General features: G+C 34.1%; 2 protein-coding genes, 3 long non-coding RNA genes and 1 pseudogene across 15 annotated transcripts; 1 reads left to right on the top strand and 5 right to left on the bottom strand.

Annotated features, from left to right (window-relative positions):
- Window positions 1-2,411: 2,411 nt before the first annotated feature.
- LOC112784616 (transcription factor TGA9-like) lies at window positions 2,412-5,881 on the top strand. Of its 11 annotated transcripts, none has more exons than XM_072232170.1 (8): window positions 2,412-2,552; window positions 2,681-2,840; window positions 2,976-3,070; window positions 3,410-3,474; window positions 3,641-3,856; window positions 4,573-4,617; window positions 4,721-4,780; window positions 4,859-5,881. In XM_072232170.1, the coding sequence occupies exons 2-8, from the start codon at window positions 2,722-2,724 to the stop codon at window positions 5,645-5,647; spliced, it is 1,389 nt and encodes a 462-aa protein (XP_072088271.1). In that variant the 5' UTR covers window positions 2,412-2,552; window positions 2,681-2,721; the 3' UTR covers window positions 5,648-5,881. The 11 variants fall into 11 exon arrangements, with proteins under 11 accessions (XP_072088271.1, XP_025683687.1, XP_072088270.1 ...); XM_025827902.3 differs by having other exon boundaries at window positions 4,573-4,623; XM_072232169.1 differs by having other exon boundaries at window positions 3,395-3,474.
- A 4,497-nt stretch (window positions 5,882-10,378) lies between these two features.
- LOC112784608 (uncharacterized) lies at window positions 10,379-13,038 on the bottom strand. The gene is made up of 3 exons (XM_025827880.3): window positions 12,905-13,038; window positions 11,886-12,153; window positions 10,379-11,519 (listed from the first exon to the last, which is right to left on the bottom strand). The coding sequence occupies exons 2-3, from the start codon at window positions 12,001-12,003 to the stop codon at window positions 10,939-10,941; spliced, it is 699 nt and encodes a 232-aa protein (XP_025683665.2). The 5' UTR covers window positions 12,004-12,153; window positions 12,905-13,038; the 3' UTR covers window positions 10,379-10,938.
- Window positions 13,039-13,159: 121 nt separating this feature from the next.
- On the bottom strand, window positions 13,160-13,736 carry LOC140183677 (uncharacterized). Its single transcript, XR_011879441.1, has 3 exons — window positions 13,540-13,736; window positions 13,371-13,442; window positions 13,160-13,228 (listed from the first exon to the last, which is right to left on the bottom strand). It is a non-coding gene; the product is annotated as an uncharacterized lncRNA (long non-coding RNA).
- Window positions 13,737-13,837: 101 nt separating this feature from the next.
- Window positions 13,838-15,157, bottom strand: LOC140182504 (uncharacterized). Its single transcript, XR_011878213.1, has 5 exons — window positions 15,065-15,157; window positions 14,736-14,797; window positions 14,535-14,623; window positions 14,346-14,407; window positions 13,838-14,164 (listed from the first exon to the last, which is right to left on the bottom strand). It is a non-coding gene; the product is annotated as an uncharacterized lncRNA (long non-coding RNA).
- A 193-nt stretch (window positions 15,158-15,350) lies between these two features.
- On the bottom strand, window positions 15,351-16,273 carry LOC112769176 (uncharacterized). The gene is made up of 3 exons (XR_011878212.1): window positions 16,155-16,273; window positions 15,849-15,985; window positions 15,351-15,772 (listed from the first exon to the last, which is right to left on the bottom strand). It is a non-coding gene; the product is annotated as an uncharacterized lncRNA (long non-coding RNA).
- Window positions 16,274-20,906: 4,633 nt separating this feature from the next.
- On the bottom strand, window positions 20,907-22,419 carry LOC112792797 (uncharacterized; annotated as a pseudogene).
- Between the last annotated feature and the right edge of the window lie 1,162 nt (window positions 22,420-23,581).

Here is a 23,581-nt window from a genome sequence, read left to right as displayed (position 1 = left end):
ACATGCAGTATCACCGATATGATAAGTTTAAATATTCGTAGTGGAGATGTCTTCTATAATTTTTTTATTCATATCATCATTTTATTTTAAGCTACATTTTTTTAATTCAAGTAGATGGACAGGTATTATTCTTTAAATAAGGTCAGACAACCTAATACTATATTTGCCGAAGTCCATAACGTTAGAGACTGAAAATGTCGGAATTGTCATTGCCTTCCCTTACTCAACATCTATATAGAATTATAGATTGTTTGAACCATCTCTCTGCTTTCTTTGACCTTTGAATTTGACATTCACCAATCAAGAATGTAACAAAATGCCAAAAAAACCCTGCTAAATGTCATTGTCCATTGCAACAATGGTCTAACCAAGCAGTAAGGCCAAAAGAAAAAAGAAAATATATACTTTGCTTAGATAACAAGCAATGACTTAGTATGATCAACGAAAAAATAATTAAAATTCTAGAATCAGTTTGATCTAAACCAATTACCTCGCTTGCTGTGAAGACAGGGGAACTGTTTAGCTCAAATAACTACGTCTCGGGATATAAAAGTAAAAACCCTTCACTAAGACATTTTTTATGTGAAGAACATAGGTTATAAATTATGTTGGGAACAAAGGTATATACACACACACTGGTTTGACCCATGAGAATGAGAGACTCTATATTTTGGGCTCCAAGACCAATCATTGGTAGGAATTGGTATGTTACCTATAAAAAGGCATCATGAAGGAATATTTGGTTCTACCTCTTTGTGTTATAGATTGGGTATATTTCCGAAAAGTCTCCCCCTTTTTTTAGTGTTTCTGTGTCTGTTCTTTATCAGCATACTACTTCATTTATTAATAATAATGTAGGTCATACTCATGCATTTTATATATAATAAATTGAAATCATCTCCCTTTTTGAGTTAAACTGTTTTTATTAGTTTTATTACTTGACTATTTTGCAATACTAGTACTACTACTCTTTCATTAGTTTGCATTGGATATGCATTTTTCTGTATAGTATAACTCTCTCTCTCTCTGTGGTCATTTGAAAGATTAGCAGTTAATTACTCAGAAGACACAACGCTTAAAGAATTAAGCCAAAAAAAATTAAACAAAAACTGCAGCAAAAGATGGATTTAGGATTTTAAATATATACAAACATAAATGAGATTAATAAGTAGCAAGTGATTGATGATAAGGTGCGTATCATATGAGTTTATAAGTAGAAAAGAATCTTAAGATGGCATGATTTTAGTTAGGTGATGATAGGGAATGGATGTTGACCTATCAACAAAGGAGATAACACCAAACAAATCCATCTCAGAGCTGTGAATAAATACAGAGTGGAATATTATTCTAATCTTTAGGTTAAAATGTTTATGATATGATGTGTCAAAAGAACTCGCTTTCAAGTAGCTCTCAATTGTAATAATAATAATAAAACTAAATAAAAAAATCAAGTCCAAACACTTATTAGGTGTGAAAAAAAGCTAAGGATCACGAAAAATCACCTTTAAAGCTTTCTCTCTTCATCATTTCTTTTGCCATTACATCTTTTTTTAATGGCAAAGAAAAAGATATAAATAAAAAGTAACAAAACTTGTCTCATCTAAATGTAGCAATGAGTTCATTCTTGTAGTGTGTTTCCTATATGAATGAATATGACATTTTTTCCCACTATCAATAATAACATGCAAGCCCTTAAGAAGTATCATCACAGAACCAATGAGAATTAGCAGGCGGTTAGAGAGAGAGAGAGAGAGGAGCAGGAAGGAGTTAAAAGTTAAAACAGGACCCCACTCCTTCATTTTCCTTTTATTTTGGAGTCCAGTCCTAGCTAAAATGCATATTTGCTTAATATATTTAAAAAGACTGGGCAAAATTTAATTCCAAATAAATTTGTTAATACAAAGCAACTTTGTTCAACAATTGAATCTAATTATTAAATGTAACAATTTTTTTAGATATATCAAACTAATATAATATCCAATTTTCTTTGTTGTTGGTGAAATAATCATTCAAGAATGGTTCTAATGTTTAATTTTTTAATTAAAAGTTTAAATAGATTCAATATCCATGTCCTACCTATCCTATCGGGTCCCATTCCTTAAATTTGTATAAATCTGAATAATTTTTTATTATTTATTTTCTAATTTTTATTAGAGTACCCTTCTCATACCCTACAAGCTATGATAGGCACAGACAAGTTTTGCAAATTGGTAGGACAGGACTTTGGGGTAGCAGAGGAGAGAGTAATATTTGCTACTAAAGACAATGATAAAGGATGCCAAACAAGCTTATCAATCAGGTTTCTTCCTACAGAAGAAGAAGGAGAAAAGAAAGAGATAGAGACACCCCATTCCCATTGCATGAAACATTATTAGATACCCGAAAAGAAAACAAAAAAATAATTGCCCATAGGAAACATACAAACTTATATGAGAAAAAGACTGCACCCTCTTGATTGTGGCAACTTATATATATATATATTACTTTGACAAGAAAGCTTTGATCTTTCTCTGCTGTGTGAACTTGTCCATATACCAGGAAAAAAAAAACAGGTAAATGTTTATGACTTCCTTCTTTTCTCACATATAGATGTCTATACATGTGTGTGGTAGATATCTAAACACATACATAAGCATATACAGTAATTTTCATATTGTTCAACTTTGAGTTTGAGCTGCAGGCTGCAGAGAAGATGATAATGGTTTAAATTAGGCTTATTGAATGGCGAGCCAAAGAATAGGAGGAGACACTGGTTTATCAGAGTCACTGATCACAAGTCATCACCATGCCTCTACTCATGGAGTTCTTCATGGAATCAACTCCCCATCATCAACCTTAATGTATGAAAAGTATCTATAAGACATGTATAACTGAATTCCTCCTCATAAGGAAGAGTTATGTTATATACATGTGCATGACTGCATGTTTAATATGGCGTTTGTTTGTGTTCTAATGATATTAATTTTGTTTGATAGGAACGAAGGGGGAGCGTTTGATTTTGGAGAGCTGGAAGAGGCAATTGTTCTGCAAGGAATCAAGACTAGAAATGATGAAGAAGCCAAAGCATCATGTATGATTGTTGTTGTTTCCCTTTTTCTGACTACCTTGGATAAGAGCACAACCAACTACTCTTTCCAACTTGAGAGAGAGAGAGAGAGAGCTACCAACCATAAAAAATGATGAATTCCGAGGGAAATCTAGTTGGAAGGCGTGCGATTAAAATCTTAGAAGCCTGATGACTTTGTTTTGCATCATGATACTTTATTTCTTTCCTGATCTTGTGATGAATGAATAAAGTAGGATTTGGCTCCACCTTTCCATATTGTAAATGAAAAAGAGAACTTTAAAAATATTGAAACCATTTTAATTTGCTGAGTTGATGCATACTTTGCAGCTTTATTCATCACAGGGAGGCCTGCAGCAACACTGGAAATGTTCCCTTCATGGCCAATCAGATTCCACCAAACCTCAAGAGTATCTCTCTCTCTCTCTCTCACTTGCCTCTTCTTTGACCAATCCATTCCCATATACACCACTTTGCACCAAACACATCAGTTGAAACAAGAAACAAAATCTCTATTTTTTCTTTTTCATGTTAAAGGATTTTGCAAAGGAATTGAACTATTGAATCACAATACAGGGAGGTTGCAAGTCAGGAGGATGGGATGAAAACACAGACTCAGGATCAGGATCAGGTGTGAACACCAACACCCTTTCAAGCAAATTGGAAACGGAACCCCATCATAATCATTTTGAATCACAAGATTCTCCAATTAGTAGCCAACAACAAGAAGATCAAGAGGTGCAGCTGGCAACTAGTGATGCCTCAAGAAAAGGGCCATCACCCCAACAAAAGGTTCCATCTAATATAACAACCTTAGCATAACACTATTTTGTATGAACAAAGTTGAAGCTATAGGTCTCTTCAATGCAAATTATTACTGTTGTTTTTTCTTCTATTTCCGTTTGTGGTTGATCTCCCTGTTTCAATATCTATCTATCTGTCTTGTTCACAAAGCACAAAAGAACAGGCACAGATCCCAACAACTCTCAGAAAATCAAAGGAACACAGAGTTGTTGCTGATTTCTGAACGATTTTCTGACATGAAAAATACCAGAGAGAGAGAGAGAGGGGCAAAAACAAACAAAGAATCTTTTCAGTACTTATCAAAAACAACTTTCTCATTATAATAGTGACCCACTCTCACTTCGCTCCACTCATTCATTCATTCACCATTTCACCCTCATTCCTCCCTCGCCTTGCTTGTTGTTTGGCTTGTGTACTCTACTCTCTCTCTCTCTCTCTCTCTTTCAAGAACAAGAATGGGAGATGATAATAATAATAACAAGAACGATGATGGTTTCTGCTACCCTTATCATATCGATGAATGCATGGCTATTCTTCCTCATCATGAACAACAGAAATGGCCTAATCATAATCATGCCGCTACTCTGCATTCACAAATGCAGAAACTTGCTAGAAATTATTCTGTGAGCTTGGCAGTAGTGTACATTGTTATTGTTGTTTATTCATCACCTTTGTATTTGATAAGATTTTCATTTATATTGCAGAAAAAAGGAGCGAGTTCCACATCAGAGAAGGCAGTGGATGCAAAGGTGAAGGTTTGTTTCTATATAAAAAATAGAAGAATGCATGGTTATATATATTGGAAAGATGAATAGGAAGAATTTGTTTGTTGTGTGTGATTGATGATTTCAGACACTGAGACGGTTGGCACAAAACAGAGAAGCTGCAAGGAAAAGCCGTCTGAGGAAAAAGGTAGGTAGTAATACGTGGCATGACTTATTTATATTTATAAGCAAGAAACGTAAGACAGATTGCATTGGATTGGAACAGGCTTATGTGCAGCAACTAGAGTGTAGCAGATTAAAGCTTACTCAGCTGGAAAAGGAGGTAGAAAGAGCAAGATCACAGGTATCAGGAACAGGAGGAGGAGGAGGAGGAGGAGCAATGATGTTTGACATGGAATATGGAAGATGGCTGGAAGATGAAGAGAGGCAGATGGGGGAGGTGAGGAGGGGGCTGGAGGGGGGAATATCGGACGGGGAGATGAGAGTGATAGTGGAGAGTTACATGAGCCACTACGACGAACTCTTCAGGCTGAAGGCGGAGGGTGCCAAGTGGGACGTGTTCCACATCATGAATGGCACATGGACATCCCCCGCAGAGAGGTGCTTCCTGTGGATGGGTGGTTTCAGGCCGTCAGACCTGGTGGGATTGCTGATACACCAGTTGGAGCCTCTTGCGGAGCAGCAGATCATAGCCATGTACGGACTGAGACACTCATCCCAGCAGGCTGAAGACGCTCTTTCTCAGGGGCTTGAGCAGCTCCACCACTCTCTCCTCCACACCATCTCCCTCCCTCAGATGCTTTCTGCCATGGCCAAGCTTTCCAACCTTGAAGCTTTCCTCCTTCAGGCTGATCATCTGAGGCAGCAAACTCTTCACCAATTCTGTCGATTTCTCACCATTCGTCAAGCAGCTCGCTGTTTCCTTGTCATTGGAGACTACTATGCTCGTCTTCGCGCCCTTAGTTCTCTTTGGGCCTCCAGGACCCTCATCAACAATCATCACGATAACTCATCCATCGACTTGCAAACGCAAAATCATTTCTCTAATTTCTGAACAAATTAAATATTTGTCATTTTAGCTAAATGTGTCTCCATCTGTTATTGTAAATAAAATTCGAGTTTTATGTGCATTACGAGGAAGCTCACTTTAGCTTACAACATCATAGTATCCACTATATATATGCAGATCAGTTTTATTTGCTTTTGTAATTGACACAATTAAATTAATTAATTAAGTGCATCTATATATGTTTGGGAGTCTCAGGCTTGCACGTAAATGACACAACAATGACTTTCTTCTATATATAAAGGTAAGTTTATTATTAGTTTCATTGAAGAAAGATATAAATGACGATTATTGTTAGTTATTACTTATTAGAAGCAGAAAGTGTCCATGATACCTAATATGCATACGTCAGCTTTCGGTCAAAGCCGCATCATCAGCAAAAGGGGAACATATATATCTTAAAAATTTTAATGTTAAGATAGAAATCATCTAACAGCCAAATCAATCAAATCATCTAACAGTTTTCGGATATCAACTTCACGTAAAATCGACTTCATCTGAGTATTCACCATTTTCTAATCCTAAAAATTTATTTATACAAAATCACTTTTCAAACGCACACTCAATAGACTACAAGGCTCTACTACAACATTTCCTATGACTCTACATCAATCTTAACGCCGTATTGCCACACATTGACATGGAATGCTCTTATAACTTGATAGTTTTTTTTGTTTTAATTAAGTAGCTAGTGAGGTTACAAATAAAAGTTAAGTGGAAGCTTTCATTTTTCTATGTTTTGAGCGAGACACTTCTCTAGATGCAATCGTATATGATCGCAGTCATCCATAACCATGCACATTATTCATATTGCAACAGAAAATTATGCAATATTCACTGTACAAGGTATAAATTGTAGTCCTATTAATTAGTTAGAGACAAAAAATTTGTATGCCTTCAATATAGCACAACTCATCATGCATGGTGCATCTTTATTAATACATATAGCTAAGTACACAAAAATGTGAAGGTCAAATTTTCTCTAATAGGGTGTGGGATGTTTAGTAATTATTAATACATCGTCAATTAGAGCAATAGACATTAATTAGGAAAAAAATGTGTAGGAGAATGAATGAGAGGGACATTGAGGAGAGCAACATAAAATGTGTTGTCCTAGTGCCGACAGATATAGATATAAGGCACACATTGGGTACTTTTCTTGCATTGATGAATCTAATCTATTATTTTACATACACTAAGACTACTACATGTTGCATTGTGGCCATAGCCTCTCTCCAATACTTCTCTTTGCGTCTGAAAGAAAACCAAATTAGTGGCTTGGAAGTTATTGCTTTCACTATTCTTGGTGCATGGTTTCACATGCCCCTTGGACTTTTTTCGGTCCTCGTGAGATAGGCTATTGTTGTACGTGTGTTACCGAAAGGGACCATACACAACACAAATTTATTGCATGCATGTTACGTTCTTCAACTTTCTACTGTACTAGCACATGCATGCAGCAACAAATTATTATGAGAAGGTGAAAATGTATATGCTTATTATTCACCTCAGCTATTACTTGTCAACTAAGATTTTTAAAAATAAATAAATAAATCACTCATAGATATACACAGCTAGGTGCATTAAGCTCAACAAAATTTTCAAAACTATATGTTATACTAGTAGAAATATTGACACCAATTACAAGAGTCATGTGTTAGGATATTAAGGTCATCAAATTCTGAGTGTGATGTTGATCAGATAAAATAACTCTAGTAGTGTATGTTTATAATAAGTTGTATCATTAAATTTAGTTTATGCTAAGTTGATGAAAAGTGACTGCATGCATAAGTACATACAGTTAATCCTAGTTCACTCTATATAAAATCAAATGATAGTAATTCCAATTTAAGTAAAATCATGTTGTTTATATTTAATTTGATAGAAAAATATAATAGAAGAATCAAAAAGTGTGTTTCAGTATGTTGAATAAGTCATTTTGATACAAGAATGTTAATCTTAACAAGTTTACTATCTACTCAACTAATTATCCACTAACACTAATAACTTCGTGACAAATCTATTAACCTCATACCTGATTCCCTAATTTCTCAAATTCAAGTGGGAGCTAATTTTTATCATAACTTTATAAAAAGATCATTTTAAATTTGGATACTAGATTTTAAAAACGAATAGAATGATGAACCTTGATAAAGATATTATTTGTCTGATCCATAATCCTAATAACTATTAGACAAATAGCACCAATAAAAAATTGTTATCAAACAAAATGCAATTATTCTCAATGTCTTTAATTCGCTTATATGGTCAATAAAAAGTATTATTATGGACAATTTAAATAACATTTCTATTATCATAATAGAAATCATCGATAGAAGAACTTTTATATATTCAATGTCATAATCAAAGAAATAACATAAACGAGTCCAAGATTCAAATTTATTATGTTTATGGGGTTGCGAACTAAATTCAAACACTTTAAGCAAATTATAGTTGGAGAAGTATTATAAAAACACTCAAAAAGAGTTATGTTATCTAAAAAAATTTTACGAAACAATTTTAGAGACATAAAATTTTATCAAGATAATAGTTTTTAATTCAATAGTAAATTTTATAAAATAAAAAATTATTTAATTGTGTAACATCTATAAAACACAGATATTTTGTTGAATTGTTGTGTTCGCGCATCGAATACATTTTAAATACGACATTCGTTCGACAAGCGTATTTTCTATGTCCAACTGTATCTTAATAAAAAGTAAAATAAAATCATTTATATTTTAAATATTTTATATAATTTTAAAAAATTAATTTATATTTTAATATTTTCATTATAAATTATCTATATATATATATATATATATATATATATATATATATATATATATATATATATATATCATGTTTTCATATTTTATAAAAATTTAAAATTCGTCTAACGACCGCGTGTCCATAACTTACACTTGTCATTCGATCTTTAATTTAACTCATATATATAGCCCTTTGAATGTAGTAATATAATTTTGGCTAGAATTATGTATCCATTATAAGCTATATGTCCTACATTAGCATTTAGCAGATAGAGCTGATATATTCGATCATTAAGAATTTTCATAAAAGCTCCAATTACATAATGTAGGAGATAAATTAGGTTGGCATGCTCTAGAATGTATTGGTTGGTTTAATTATATTTTAATTTGGAATGCCGGATGACCCATCATGATTTAATTAACTAATTAATTAATTATTGGACCCTTATGATTAATTTGTCTGCAACTGTTCAACCAAGTATGAGCAATAAAAATTAAATTATCAAGAAGGGATAGTAACGTGGGTCATTATCGGCGTGCTATTTCATATATTAACTCTCCAAATTGTAGGGTACAACTTTTTTCTTCTACTTAGTTTAGTGTATACGTCTCTTTTAGATTAGGTACTAATTTATGTCGGACGATGGTTCTTTTGTCTTTACTTCTAGTGCATTAGATTTGAGCAAGGGAACTGTATTAAGGGTCCGAAAGCATAGTTTATATGACTTGTAAATACCTTCACAATAAAAGAGTAAAACAGTAAATTTAGGTAGGCATTAATCTTTTTGTTTTTCCATTTACAATTTTACATTAGTCAGCTGGTATTGGGCACATTATTTGTCATTTATAGTTATTCAAAAATGGCCATATGTTTTTATCTTTAAAAATGAAAGATTAGTTTCAATTCCTAAAATAGCTCTACTTTCTGACTTGTTGCTAGCTACTATGACTATGAGAGCTAGAAAGAAAACAAACAAAAAAAAATCCTTTTTTTTTCTTTGGCGACTTTATATCCACAAATAATTAAAATGAAGCTTCTGGCATAGGTATATATATTTAGCCATCCAGGGGATCAATTTGTTTGACCTTAAGAGGTATATAAATGCTAACAAAATATTGAGTAGGTAATCGGTTAAGGCAATCAACTGCCAACATTTTTGGGTTGATTTAAATAATAATAATAATAATAGTTAGTAATATAAGAAATTAATATTTAATTAATTAATATTAGTTATTTTTTATTTTTTATTTTTATTTTTGAGAATTTAAGATTTAAAAATAAAAACTAAAGCTTTATAATTTAAAATTTAAAATAATTAAAAAATTAAATATTGAATGTATTTATTATTTGTTTAGCATTGTGGTAACTGATGTCATCATATATCATAGTAGTTGTCCCTAATTGAGTAAAGTAAAGGATAGCAGCGTTGGAATTCCCAAAATGAATAATTGAAGTGAATGCATTGATTGATTACATGAGAGTGATTAAATGCATCCTGCAAATGGAAAGAAAAGGAACAGATGGGGGAAACCCAAAAAGTGGAGACATGGCATGCAACAGTCTTTATCTGTGGAATGTGGTTACCTTACTTGTATTCTGTTCATACTTTATTTGTATTATGTCTGTGACTGAAACACACAAAAAGAGAGCGCCCTACCTACTCCTACTCCTACTGCCACATGAGAACAAATACTGTCATGCACCATGCTTCTCATTTATCATCATCGTTATGTTACTGATAACCACAAAATAGTTTTATTCATCATCAAGGCTAGATGGGACTGGAAGTTGAAAGCTAGAGAGCTTAATCAAAAATTCAAAATATCATTCTCCAATAATTCAGGAGAAAAGAATTGACAATATCAGGTTAATAGCCCCCTAAAAACAAGCATTATATTTTACATGGGAATGGGAGTAGTAGTAGTAGTACATAAAGACACAACAATATTAGCAAAGAAAACCATCCTTCGGCTCCCTTGTTTAAATGAATAAGAGGGCTTCGATCTCATCCCTCATCATCAGAATTCAGAGCATTTTCAAGTCATCAAGAACCAAATAGATTTACAGAAACTCAACATCTGCTCTATACTATACTACACTATACTAAACTATACATGATCTATTGCTAAGCACAATCAGTCACCTCCAAGATTCCTCAACCGAATAATCTGTGAGAGGTTATCTTGATTCTGGAACTGTAGTCAGCACACCTAAACTTTCTTTGGATAATGAACATCATGTTATAAGAAACAAACGCATCTTGTATAACGGGGAGAAGGAAGAAAGAGATCTTGCAGCAGCAGATATTCTCTAAAGTACTTTTTATACAATCCTCGGCAAAAGATCAGGCTTTCCTATTTTCACCTCCTCATGTCTTATCCTAAGTAGTTGGTTCAAAATTGTTGTCCCGCAGCCAAAAATTTCTACCTCCCATGCAACCCAATTATAATCAAAATCTTGAAGGATCACCGAATACATACATAAAAATTTCTTCACAAATCATCACATCACATGAGCATATTTAAATCCGTTAGGTCATCCATTGGTATGTCAAGTCCCATGCAATCGTGGTCTTGCAAACCATCCTCATCAAAATTCAACCAGGAACTAAGATCTTGAGGACCGCCAAGTTCAACAGATGCACCAAATTCTTCTATTGTACTTAAATCAGGCAGAGGAAAATTCTCAAATTCGCTAGGTTGATTTACTTTATTTGTTTCCTGGTTACCAGATAATGGTGGTCCATCTTTGTTTTGCTCACCAGCAGTAATCTTTTGCTTCGGCTTAGCCTTTGTTTTGTTCTCATTTTGGCAGCTGTCCAGTGACAGGCGTCCAGATCTGGAAGCCGAATTTTGTTTGGCTTGATCCTTGCTCTGATTCCTATCTCTCTCACTTCTCTTTCCCTTTACTCCACCACTGACACCCCCATTGACCAACATTTCCCTCTTTTTCTCCTTTATGAACACAGAACCATTTTTGGATGATGCTTGTTCTGATGAGTGAATAGAACCTTGAAAAGAATCAGGAAGTCCTCTATCAGCATAATCTCTTTGGAAATCGTATTTCTCAGAAGCAATAGAAACTGCACCTGTATCAGTGGATGCAGAACAAAAATTGTAAGTGTGTTAATACATAAATATCTCGAGAAAACCAACACACACTGACAAATCTCTCATATATTAGCGAAGATAAAGTCAATGACAAGACCATAAAAAAAAGAGAAGGAAAAGATATAGTCAATGATATAACACTTGAACAAGTAAGGAAGACATGATAATTGCTAAGGATTTCCAAGACCTAATAAGTTATAAGATTAAGACAAACACTGACATCAGGAGAGGGAGGGAGGGAGGGAAAAGAGGAGGAGGAGGAGGGGGGGGGGGAGGCGAGGGAGAGAAACAAACAAACTATGAAGAAACAACAAAAATAATGCAAAAGGTAAATTTTCAAATACCTGATTTTCTAGCTTCCCCTTGATTCAAAGCTTTGTTACATGTATTACTGGCTGTCCCAGAGACAATGCAATCCAAAGGTTTTCCATCATTCTTCTCACGTGAAGGGGGAGAAAACATGATATTTTGCAGTGCAGGTTCACTAAAGCAGCTAATGCCAGCTTCTTCGTATCTTTTACATCTTCCAAGAGTACGCTTCAGAAAAGCCAACGCAACTTGTTTCGACACCTTGTGAACTGCACCTTTTGAATTTTTGCTTCCACGGCAGGCCTGCCAACATTTAAATTGATATAACACTGACGGTAAGGACAAATAATCCATCGATATAAAACTAGGACAAATAATCCGTAAGTATATTATTCACAATTGCATTTATATATTGATTAAATCTTTTTCGCCGTGCGGGCAAAGATGCTAGTTAAATGAGACCTTAGAACTGTAAGCACAACTATCAACATTTCAACTAAATTGATTTCCAGGGGGAAAAAACGAAGAACAAAGACAAAAAGAAAAACAAAATACAACAGCAGTAGTACAATGAATTTTATAGTAGTTTTGTTGTGAGCATTTCTCACACAAAATCTCCAATATCATAGCATATTAATCAATTATTGATAAACAAGGCAACCGCGAGACAGGAGGAGGGGTGGAATTGACAAGTATCTACAGATTTACCTTGAAAATGCGGGGTTAAACCACTATCGAAATTGTTTTCTTACTGGGGACAAATCACGTGCATCACTCATACATACCAAATAAAAGAAAAAAGGACATAAACAGAAAGAAAAGAAAGCTACTACCCAAAAATGAATCGGCAGAAACCCATGGTCCCAACTCCCAACATAAAAGCAAAGAAAATCAGATGATTCAGTAACATGCACTTAAACACAATCCAATGACCAGGAGTCCGTCCAAACATATGCAGTCAACCATTAGGAACATAATATTTTTCAACTGGAAAAATAGGAAGAGTGCCTCAATGAAAGAAAATAAAAGGTTGGAAAAGGCGTCAGTTTATTACCAATCTCCTTCTGTAAGCAATTTCAATAAGTTGGTCAAATGCAACTTGTTCAACCTTCCTGCATGGTAAGAACAGTAATTTTGATAAGAATCAATAATATCTGAAGGACAAATATAAAAAATGAGAGCCATGAGTCATGACAAAACATGCAATCCTGGCAAGAAAACAAGGAAATTGCAAAAAGATCTGCAAAATAAAATTTAAGGATAGAAAGAAGGATCAGAAACAAAACACATAAAACATCATTGAAACATACCGCTTTCCATGTCCTCCCTTTTGAATAGCTCTATCAATTCTGTCCAAGTTTTTCTTCTTGCTACCATTCTATTAGTCAGTCAATCGGGACAACAACATAAGAATCATGAGCATTTAAGGACAGCATGATAAACTTACGAAATTCACCACAAATAAAGCTCTAAACTAGCTTTAAATAATTCTATCAAGGAAATTCTTTTTAAGTTCAAACCTGTTCATATAATGCTTTCTCAAGTTTCTCAATATCTTGATTTATAGCTTCATCTTCCTCAGCTAAATCAGGCTGCACCTTGCAAAGGAAGATTAAGGAGCAAGATCATGAATCTCGTAAACATCAAATAACTATGGCATTATAATTCCATATAGCAATAAAAGCTTACCAATATTTCTGGATATAAGCCAATGCTCTGCAACTCAAGCAGCAACCTGTCATCCAAAGACATCAACTGATATGGGTCATCCGGAGATGGAAAACCAGGAATACTTAATTCACCAGGATGCAGTTGATCAAGATCATTTGAACATATTTCGCTGGTGTGTGTGATATCAGAAACAGAAAATTCTTCGTCTCCCTGCCAAACTCCAGTGCTTGTAAGAACTGGATGTGTTTGGATACCTAAAGGTGTTGGATGCAGTACTTTTATCACAGATAGTCTATCCACATACAACTCTTTTGAATATGAAATCCACCTTTGATTCAACTTCTGAGTCCATTCTATCCCGATCTTTGGGTTCAAAATCAATTTGATTACAAGAATCACAATGAGAATCATCACTAGCACATTGTCGAGATATATTCTTTGCGTCACTTAGGTGATATGATTCTTCATTATCATCTTCTTCAATTAGAGCACAAAGAAGTCTTTGGAATAACGGAGCAACCTTGTCAAGTCTTTCGGAGTCGTTCTTTTCGCCTAAAGCATCTAACTTAGATGAATCATCTTCATAACGGCTTCTCTTCCCTCCCTCCGAACCTTGAGTAGTTTTGTTATTTACAACACCACTCTGGGCCAATATAAAAAAAGTAAATTAGTCAATAAATTCCTCAAAAGGTTTAGCTCTTGTACAAATTTGTCCATTTCACAACTAGAATTTGTTTACTTTTTTTCCCGGATAAGTAATTTGGTTGCAGTTGTGAAGATCCAAAAATGAACAGAGGGAGATCTGTAGGGAACTCATCACTTACCAAATCATTGTCAATCCAAATAAGTGAGATAAACTTTTACCAACTTCTTCAGCAATGTTGAGCTGATTCAACAATCAAAACACACGCGCACAAAACGTAGTAAGTTAGAATCTACTATTCAATATACTCAGAATAGATTGTACACACAAATTCCAGAAAAAGCATGCTATGATCAACATGAAGTTCTACCTGTTGCTTCAAGTATGACGCATCGTCCAAGCTGATTGAAGCAAAAATAGGCTCCATTTTATTCCAGAATGAGCCCGAACACACAATATCTACATAAAATATGCCAGCAAATGATGAGATGAGGCCAAAATAAGAAACAGCAGAACAAGTTGGAGATAAACAGAAATTTGGTAACAAGCTAAAATGGCTGAAGATGCATACTGCTAGCATTACGAGCAGCATTTGCAGCTTATATAATTCTTCATGATCATCATCAGATTCACCTGTATAGTCATTTAAATATGTAGTGCATGAGTACACATTCACAAGCAGTCAGAGAATAGGAATCAATTATCTATAGAATAGTTGTTGAAACCTTAATTGGAAATATAATACACATAAACTTATGGAAATATGCCATATGGAGGAACCTAACAAACTAATACCACTACCATATATCAGAAATGTGAAAGGAATTTGGTTGTCTCTGCCATGGTAAAAAACTATATTCCCAAAACAAATCAAGCTTCATTATGAACAATCAGCACTACCTCCAAAATCAGAAGATCCAATATTCAGTTGCTTCCCTACACGAGTCAAAACCTTGCGATCTTTCTGCTTTTTTGAAGGAGGACGTCCATATTGCTGCATTATCAACAAAGGAAGACGACGATGGTGTTAACAAATTGAAATAACAAGAATAACAAGATCAAAAAGACATCAACTTACGTTTTACTCTTATCATTTGCCTCATCTCCTGTACTGGCTTCGTTGGGGATTCTCTGACTTCTCCCTCCCTGAGGGAACACCAACCTAATTAATGATAAATTCCTTCCAGTTCTTCCTTGTCTCTGCACACAATCTCCCGAATCATCAGTTGGTATTTTGTTCTTCTTCATTTGTGCCATAGACATCATACCCTTTTCAGCTGCCACATCAAAGTCATTGCCATTCATTCCTTTCTCTTTTATTTTGTGTTCACCAGCTCCAGATTCTTCACTTTCAGAAAAGCCAAATGGAGATGAAATATCATCAGGTGGCCTTTTATTATTTGGGGTACTTAGTTTCTACACTGCTTGCCAGTTGGAGTCCATTGTTTACGACTGAAGAACCTTTCAAATCAGAAGTTTGACAGCCTTCAGATGAGACCTGGACTTCAAGACTGCGTGAAGGCAGGAGAAACTACTTTTACTCTTCTTGAGCGTGAATTTTTGGTGGCCTCTGACCAACCCACTGGGTCATTGGATGTATAGAAGAGCCTACAGATGTAGAAAACAGTTAATTATTTGTGCAACCACTGAGCCTTTATATTATCATCTAAAGGCTATCCCTAACCTGGAAAGTTTTCAGACGAAGATTGAACATTAGACAAATCTAGCGCACTAACTGAACCTGTTCGTGGTGCCCGGGAAACCTTATTTTTAATTAGTGTGTTAGAGATGCTTGCTGGGAAATCCTCCTGATTGTTGGATCTAATTACAAGAGCAATCAACATCAATGATTAATCAATTTGCCAATAAATATCAATTCTAAAAGGATATAAATGTCAACAAGGCCATTATGCAGATATTAATTGAATTCTTCAGCAACTAGGTTGTAGTCATATATTAAAACATGGCAATGTCAAGATGAGCAAAAAACCTGTTGCTTCCCTTTGCCACTACTTTCTGCTCGGCTATATGGTCCCTGTGAAGAGATCCACCTCTGGCTCACTTGCAAGCATATTACGCACCCCAATAGTAGAAGGCTCAGAAGAGCCTCCAGACTTGGTTGATTCCACTAGATCCAGGAAGTGGCTTCATCTTACCACAAAATGCTTATTGATATGAGAGATTAATTTTGCAATTTGTATGTTATTTCCAGCATGTATATCATGTACAACCATTTGACAACGATGTTGAATACCAAAGATTTGAAGAGTTACTCTAGTGAGAAACAACAAAACATCCAAAGAGACAATAAAATATTGATGGAAAAAGACACCAGCAGGGAGGACAAGAAGTTATGTCATACACAATAACCTCAAAGATATAATCAAACAAAGAAACAATGGAATTCACAAGCAAACTCAACCCTATAACAGTGATGTTTGATTCAATACCATGACCATGATCCATTCAGTTTTAACATACACAAAAAGCATAGAATCATTCATATGATATTTTCTACCATTAACAAATTCTGTTGGATGAATCCAGTGTGTGAAATTACTCCATATATATCATCATGGATGGAAAATCTAATAAATCCTCCCAAAAACTATTTGTCAGTATTAGCATGACAACTGAAACCTAAGTCCTGAAATCTATACAAGACAAACTACCTGAAACCCTGTGTATCATAAAAACGCTCTTCGAATCGGCATTTGCCTTTGGAAGAGCAGATCGTTTCACATCTCTTTCACCAGTCATGACTCTGTTTCCTACGCTCCAACAGATCTCTTCTTCTTAATTTTTTGATCCAACCCTTCACTCCACAAGTAATCTGCGAGTTTCTCCTTCATTTCGAACAGAACCCCCGCCAAGTGTCTGAATCGAATTTCCATCCTTCTCTGTGACCATCTGCTGCCTTCCAATGGCGCAGATCTGCTTTCCTCTGAAAGCATCATAGTGAACAAACTCATGAAGAATGCAAGTGGACAAGTAAACATAGTACAAATTATTACCAGAGATTAATAAGTTAAAACTTTGTTTGGAGAGGAAGACATCATTAATAATCCTTAAACTTGGGAAATTGGAATGTAAATCACTTGAAACATTTCATCTAAAATATTTCAACTGAACATAAAAACTAAATGCCTGAATCACTGTGGTAAGAAGCATTGAGGATCATCATGTACAACATTTATTTTCCAGCAATGTATATCATGATCTCCTTCTACTCTCTCATCCATAAGCACCATGCTATGCCATTTAACAAAAATGAAACTCAAAATACTCAATTCATAGCCAAGAAAGAATTAAAGTTTTAACAGTGTAAAAGAAAAAACTAGCAATATCTCTCATAGTTAGCTCTTTCAGTATACAAATAAAAAATAAACCAAAGAAGTAATAATAGCATTAAAACATACGCACCCGCACATCTGCCACTGCTGTACGGAGTGCTTGTCAGCATTGAATTTGAGGTCTTGACTTCTGATCTCGGAGTTAGATTATCATTAGGGGTTTGTGAGTCTGGCTACCCATCTTTGTTAGGTTTACTCCACTTCCCTTTCACTTGATAAATCTGTCCTCTGTCGCTTCTTTGTATTTAATGCTATTGCCTCTCTATACCTGTCCAATTTGGATAAAGATTCCCCTAACATTTTGATCGATCCCTGATTGACATATTTCAGTTCAATCAGGACAAAATGATTGGTGTGTCATGAATAATAACTAAACAATGTACATTAGAAACTAAAACTTCTACAGTAGCCAGAAACAAATCACAAGTATCCTATGACTTCAATGGTTTACAAACTTAAAACAATGACCAAGCATCACAGATAATAAGGTTTGCACTAGACAGGTCCCCAAAAATGGGGCAATGGTGAAAAGAAAAAAATAAATAAAAGATCATTTCACCAGAACTTCTCACCAAAAGGGAAAATTGCAATTTACTCCCTTAAACGATAAGGTCATGGATACCTTAACCATATTTTCTAAAAATGTGCAAATGAACCCTTTATTTAAAACCATGAAAATCGGTCCCTAAATACAAATGACCCTCAATTCAAAAGAAGTAGATGAGAGTGTAGAAAGAGATCATGATTGATATTGTCATCGGGTGTGGCGTAAAAATCACAGCAACGGTAAGAGACATTTATCATATTGATCTAGCCATCCTAATTGGTATAATCAACTTACAAACAGAAATTCCAGATTTAATTATACAGTAGATAATCCAATATAGAGTGACAATTAATACCTTGCCTTCTGGAGGCATCTTGTACACTTCTTTGAAATTTTAAGCTCCCCTGGGGCTACTGGAGCCATAGGCTTGTGATGTAGAGTTCCAAAAGAATGGTCTTCTGATGTGTCCCCACAGAAACACCTAGACCCTCCTCAGCTCTCCTGAACGAGTATATTTTTACTACTAACGTAATTGATCCAGTGGCAAATACTGTGGCAAAGGTGCATATCTGATGAGGTAATCCCACTGCTGGTGCTGCCGTTCAGTTACTCCCAGAACCAACATTAAGCTGTAACCTTAATAAAGCTTAGAACACAAGTATCTGTTTATTTTGTCCCAATATCAAATTGAGTTACAAATTCCTGTCCACAATTCAATAAACCAGAACAGCAGTAAAGACACTTTAACGAACATAATAAAGGCAACATCATATAAAGTAACAAATGCTAGCACCTATAAAGAAATTTATGTCTTGCACATAGAAAGCTTACGGAATCATATGATAATATTGTATAAAGAAGATCATCATACAATTACTTAAGAAAGCTACTAATTGAAGCATGACGAGAGAAATGCAGTAGTTCAGTTATGTAACAAAAGCCATGCTTCTCAGTTTCTCAATCTTCTATAATCTGCTTAACATAAGATTAATTGTAGAATCTAATCTCTCCGCTTTTTTCCCCTACAAGGGATGACACTGCCGCACATTACTAATTCCGCTAATTTCAAATGCCCAATTCCACGAAAACGTGTAAAACCAAATGCAGATCACCATATTGCTAAGTAAAATAACACAGCAGAACCAGAAGAGAAAATATGGTGGGAAAGCAAAAAAACGAAATGACTGAAATTTTCCACTAAATACCCAAACCAAGAAAGACAAAATCAAAGTCGGTAAATGAAGGGAACCATACAGGAACAGTTCTCAAAACTGGAATTCAAGATGCTGGGGCGATCGAGGTAATCGAAGAAGAAATCATGCGAGAAAAACCTAGTTGGGGAATTGGATTGAGGTTAATTGCGATTAAATTGAGAGGAATGAACGATGATTGGAAGAGAGTGAAGATTAAAGAAAAGATGGTACCGCGAATTGAAGAGGGTCAATGGCAGATCAAAGTCCCAAACTTGAGGGATACAGAAAATAGAGAGAGAGATTGAGGCACGATGAATAAACGCGGAGAATTCACTCGACTTTGGGTGTCGTCTCATACGTATAATTTACTTACCATCTATTTACGCTCCTACGTGTGTTGCTATTGTTAGTAATTGTCAAGTACTAATACAAGGCAAGGACCAACACAATACAACATTAAACATACAAATTTAATTTTTTGTAAGATATGAAACACAATATAAAGTAATTTTATAAATTATAATATTTTATTATTTTTTATGTTTTTAATTATATAACATATTTAAAATTTTTTATTTTATAATAATATATATTATTTCAAATTCATTTTACGAATATAATGATATTTAGATGTATTTAACGATTCAATTATTTTTATTAGATGCAATCGACGAAAAAACACATGTGTCGAACGAATGTTAAATAAATATCTTATCCGAATATGTAATATGACACGTAAACACAAAACTTATTAGTATATGTCATCATATTTATTATGCTACTTGTTACTAAAATCAGCCACTAAAGTTTGTTACCCGTATAAAATATATGTTGAAATACAAAATATACATTAAAATAAATTAAACTACACATATATTATACACAAATACATTGGTAACTGGTTTTATTGGTTGATTTTAGTGTACGAATAACATTTTTATTATCGTATACACATAATAACATGTAGGGCTATGAAGATTTGTTAGTAAAAATTTAAAATTTCATATTTTTTTCTATAAAAAAACTGTTTAGAACACATGTTAATTAATTTTTTGTTTTACTTTATGAATATGAATATTAATTGGAGGCATCGCAGATTCACATAAATATTTATTTATCTCAACATATTTAAAACTTTTTTTTCTTTTGGGTAGAAAAACAGATTAAAAAGTATAATGTCAATTTTCTTTTTACATCCACTAAAGATATATTTGTAAACAAATAGGGTCATTCTCCAAGGGCAATACCTCAATCATACAATAACTTGATATGAGCTTTTATTTTTACACACTCGTATCATCAATGCGCTTTAATAATCTCTTATCTGTAATGTTGGGATTTGATTTGACTTATATTATGTGTTTTAATTAAATGATCTCAATACTTGTAATAAGAAGTTAAAACATCCCTTACTGCATAATCATTAATATGCCAAATTTTTGTCCTCTTCTTGATCATTCATTCTGCTTTTTTTAACTGATCAAGGCAAATTCTCAAATGCATTAAAACTTCAACAAAGTTCAAATTTTATTAATTTTCTTCACCCATTTGGTTAATAGAATGAGAACCACAAGCTTTAATCACATTAATATTGACATGTTCATTTTTTTCCGAGCTGTCTGTTTCAGTCTCCAGAATGGCCTGAGATATTAGACATATATGTTGGGATCATGGTACCAAGCTGAAAAATTGCATGTATGAGCCTTTGAACTTATGAATGTGGATTCATTCAAGCTTCTCAGCAAACCTGAAAAATAATGTAATTTACATATGATCTATGACATTCTCTCAGAATGTAAAACAGAAAAAACACACGAGAATAAATTAAGATACAAGTTATGTCTCTATTTGGTCTAGGTCTATATGAAACATTTTCTTCACCAAGTAAAAAGTGCCCTCAAACAGCCTCACACAAACCACTATAATGGATAATCAAATGTCCACCATCTGAAACTTCATGGTAATTTATCCATGGCATATTCCCTGAAACAAATCTCTGGATTTGAGAGGGCACACCTTGTCTTCATATCCTTGCCAAATATGAACTTTACTTGTGTTGTGAGAGAATGGATTGCTCAGCTTCAATGGATCAAACTCCCAGTTGCCAAATGCCACCATCCAATCACCCCGGAGTGTGTCAAAAACAAACCTGTTCCCTTAACTTTTCCTATACACACAGATCAATGAGGAGTTATCCTCCTGATTAACCATTTGTATTCAGCTAAAGTAAGTGAAAGAAAGCATGTAATTCACCTTGGTAAGCATAGGGAAACCGGGAATAATCTTCAAGATGTCAATGTCTCTAGTTTGAAGAAAGCCGGATTTTTCTCAATGACAGAATTGAAGGGAGCCACTTTTGGAGTGACCAACCAGTGCAATTAGTCTTGGAGAATATTTTGCAAGCCAAAGTGCCCATTGGATCAGTCTCTTCCTGTAGTCCTGTTCACCACACTGCAGGCAGTGAAGCCCAATTGTAATTGATTCACTGGTGCTATCATAGCCACACCTGCTAACCTGCACAAACAAATGGTGATTACATCCACCACCTAGTGAAGTATTTCACAATGATTCAAAAATACATATTTTATTTGCCGTGGGGGACTGTAGTAGAGACAACTCCAGGTAGCATGCTGATCCCATTGAGACTCCAATGACATAAAATTTGTGTCCTATCTTAACTGATCGGCAAGTTCTCAATGTCAAGTGTTTCACTTTTCAATGAGCGTTGGGGTTCGGATCACTTTCTCCGATATCCAGCTCTATCATATTGCACAAAATATAACCCAATTCATCTATTAGTTCGCACATTCAGTGTCACATCAATCATCAACATACATTTTGATCTATTTCAATAACTCAGGTTAGATCTAAAAGTCCAACCAACAATTTTCAAATTCACCAGTAACAGAGTCAATAAAAGATTGATCTTTTGTACCTGGGGTGCGAGAAAGTTCATCTCTTGAGCTTCCAAAGCCGTGACAATGAGTAATCTTATGTTTGTCTTTGTCCCTGGGGACACCCTTTCTCTGTAGGCAAGTACCTTCCATCACTGAGCCTGATCCTTGTGTTGTGAAGCTCGTTTCTGTAATCGAGTTTGAATCGTTGCTGTTGCGGTTTGGCCGGCGGAAGCTGGTGGCCTGATAAACCTTCCCAGAATCCCATCGATAAAGAGATGCGGCCTTAAAACATACCGAAGAAACATAATTTATTTTCATATAATCATCATCATAATCATAGAAATACAGAGGATTACTTGCCAAAGACGACATGGATGTAAACCTTGTTACCAAAAAAAAAATAGTCGTCTGAAATGTTTGACTTTGTGTAGATCTTATTAGGCATATAGGATTTGAGTCTCATGCATCAAAGTGGTCGATGATGCATTTGACTGCCCAAAAGAACAAACAGAGTGGAGATGGAGACTGGAGGGGATTCTTTCTTGTGTGTTTTTGACTTTGTGATTCACTCAACTCTCAACTCATTTTTACTGCGGTAAAAAGTATCTAAAATTTATCATCTTAAAACTTAAAAGACACCACATCTAATTGATTCTTTTTTTAGCAATTCTCATTTTGAAGACTGTGCCGCACACATATATTTGGATTTAAGCTATGCAGATTTTCCGGCAAAGGTATCCTTCTAGCTTAAAATCCACATCAACTCCATCTATAACATCTATGATCTATCTATATACATATGTTTTAGATATTAATTAAGACAAATTCACAAATCTAAATATAAATTTAATTTTTTAAATGTATTTATTATTTATTTATTGAAGTCAAAAATTTAAAATTTTGTATTAGTAAAATTATATATATATGGATGAGTGAATTAAACAAAATAAATATATATTAAATAAAATATATATTAACAATATTCAAAATACTTACCAAATATTACAGCAAAAGTATTTACTATAACTAATTCTGCTAAATCTGGTGAGTTTTTTCTATTATCATGTGTCAATTTTCAGCCTATTATGCACATAAATTTTAATCCATTTTCTTTTTTTTTTTTTCTTGTTTGTGTAGTAAACGTAGTTAAAATATATTTAATTTAACATTTATAATTTTACACAAATGGCATCCATAATTTCATATCATAATATCCATAGTCACCAAAAAAATATTCATAATAATATCCATAATTAACAGATTCTTACAATTAATATTATCTAATTTCAAGATATATATTTTTTTCAATTATCTCACATGTGGCGCTAATAAATCGTAATAAATCATGATTCGAATTATTTAACATTTTTAGTTGATATTCACATGTATATTTTAATTTATTGATTTTAATTTGATCAATTAGTAAT

Source organism: Arachis hypogaea, chromosome 3 (genome assembly GCF_003086295.3).
Source record: "Arachis hypogaea cultivar Tifrunner chromosome 3, arahy.Tifrunner.gnm2.J5K5, whole genome shotgun sequence".
In the NCBI taxonomy this organism is placed as follows: domain Eukaryota; kingdom Viridiplantae; phylum Streptophyta; class Magnoliopsida; order Fabales; family Fabaceae; genus Arachis; species Arachis hypogaea.
This window is presented reverse-complemented; position numbering and strand designations above follow the sequence as displayed.

Bases quoted from the DNA above. Each gene is read 5' to 3' on its own strand.
- LOC112784616 (XM_025827888.2), top strand. From the start codon at position 2,722: ATGGCGAGCCAAAGAATAGGAGGAGACACTGGTTTATCAGAGTCACTG. The intron at 3,475-3,640 runs GTATCTCTCTCT...ATCACAATACAG, and splicing joins GATTCCACCAAACCTCAAGA to GGAGGTTGCAAGTCAGGAGG. The intron at 4,781-4,858 runs GTAGGTAGTAAT...GGATTGGAACAG, and splicing joins AAAGCCGTCTGAGGAAAAAG to GCTTATGTGCAGCAACTAGA.
- LOC112784608 (XM_025827880.3), bottom strand. From the start codon at position 12,003: ATGTTTTCTCCCCCTTCACGTGAGAAGAATGATGGAAAACCTTTGGAT. The intron at 11,520-11,885 runs GTATTTGAAAAT...CCACTGATACAG, and splicing joins AGGGGAAGCTAGAAAATCAG to GTGCAGTTTCTATTGCTTCT.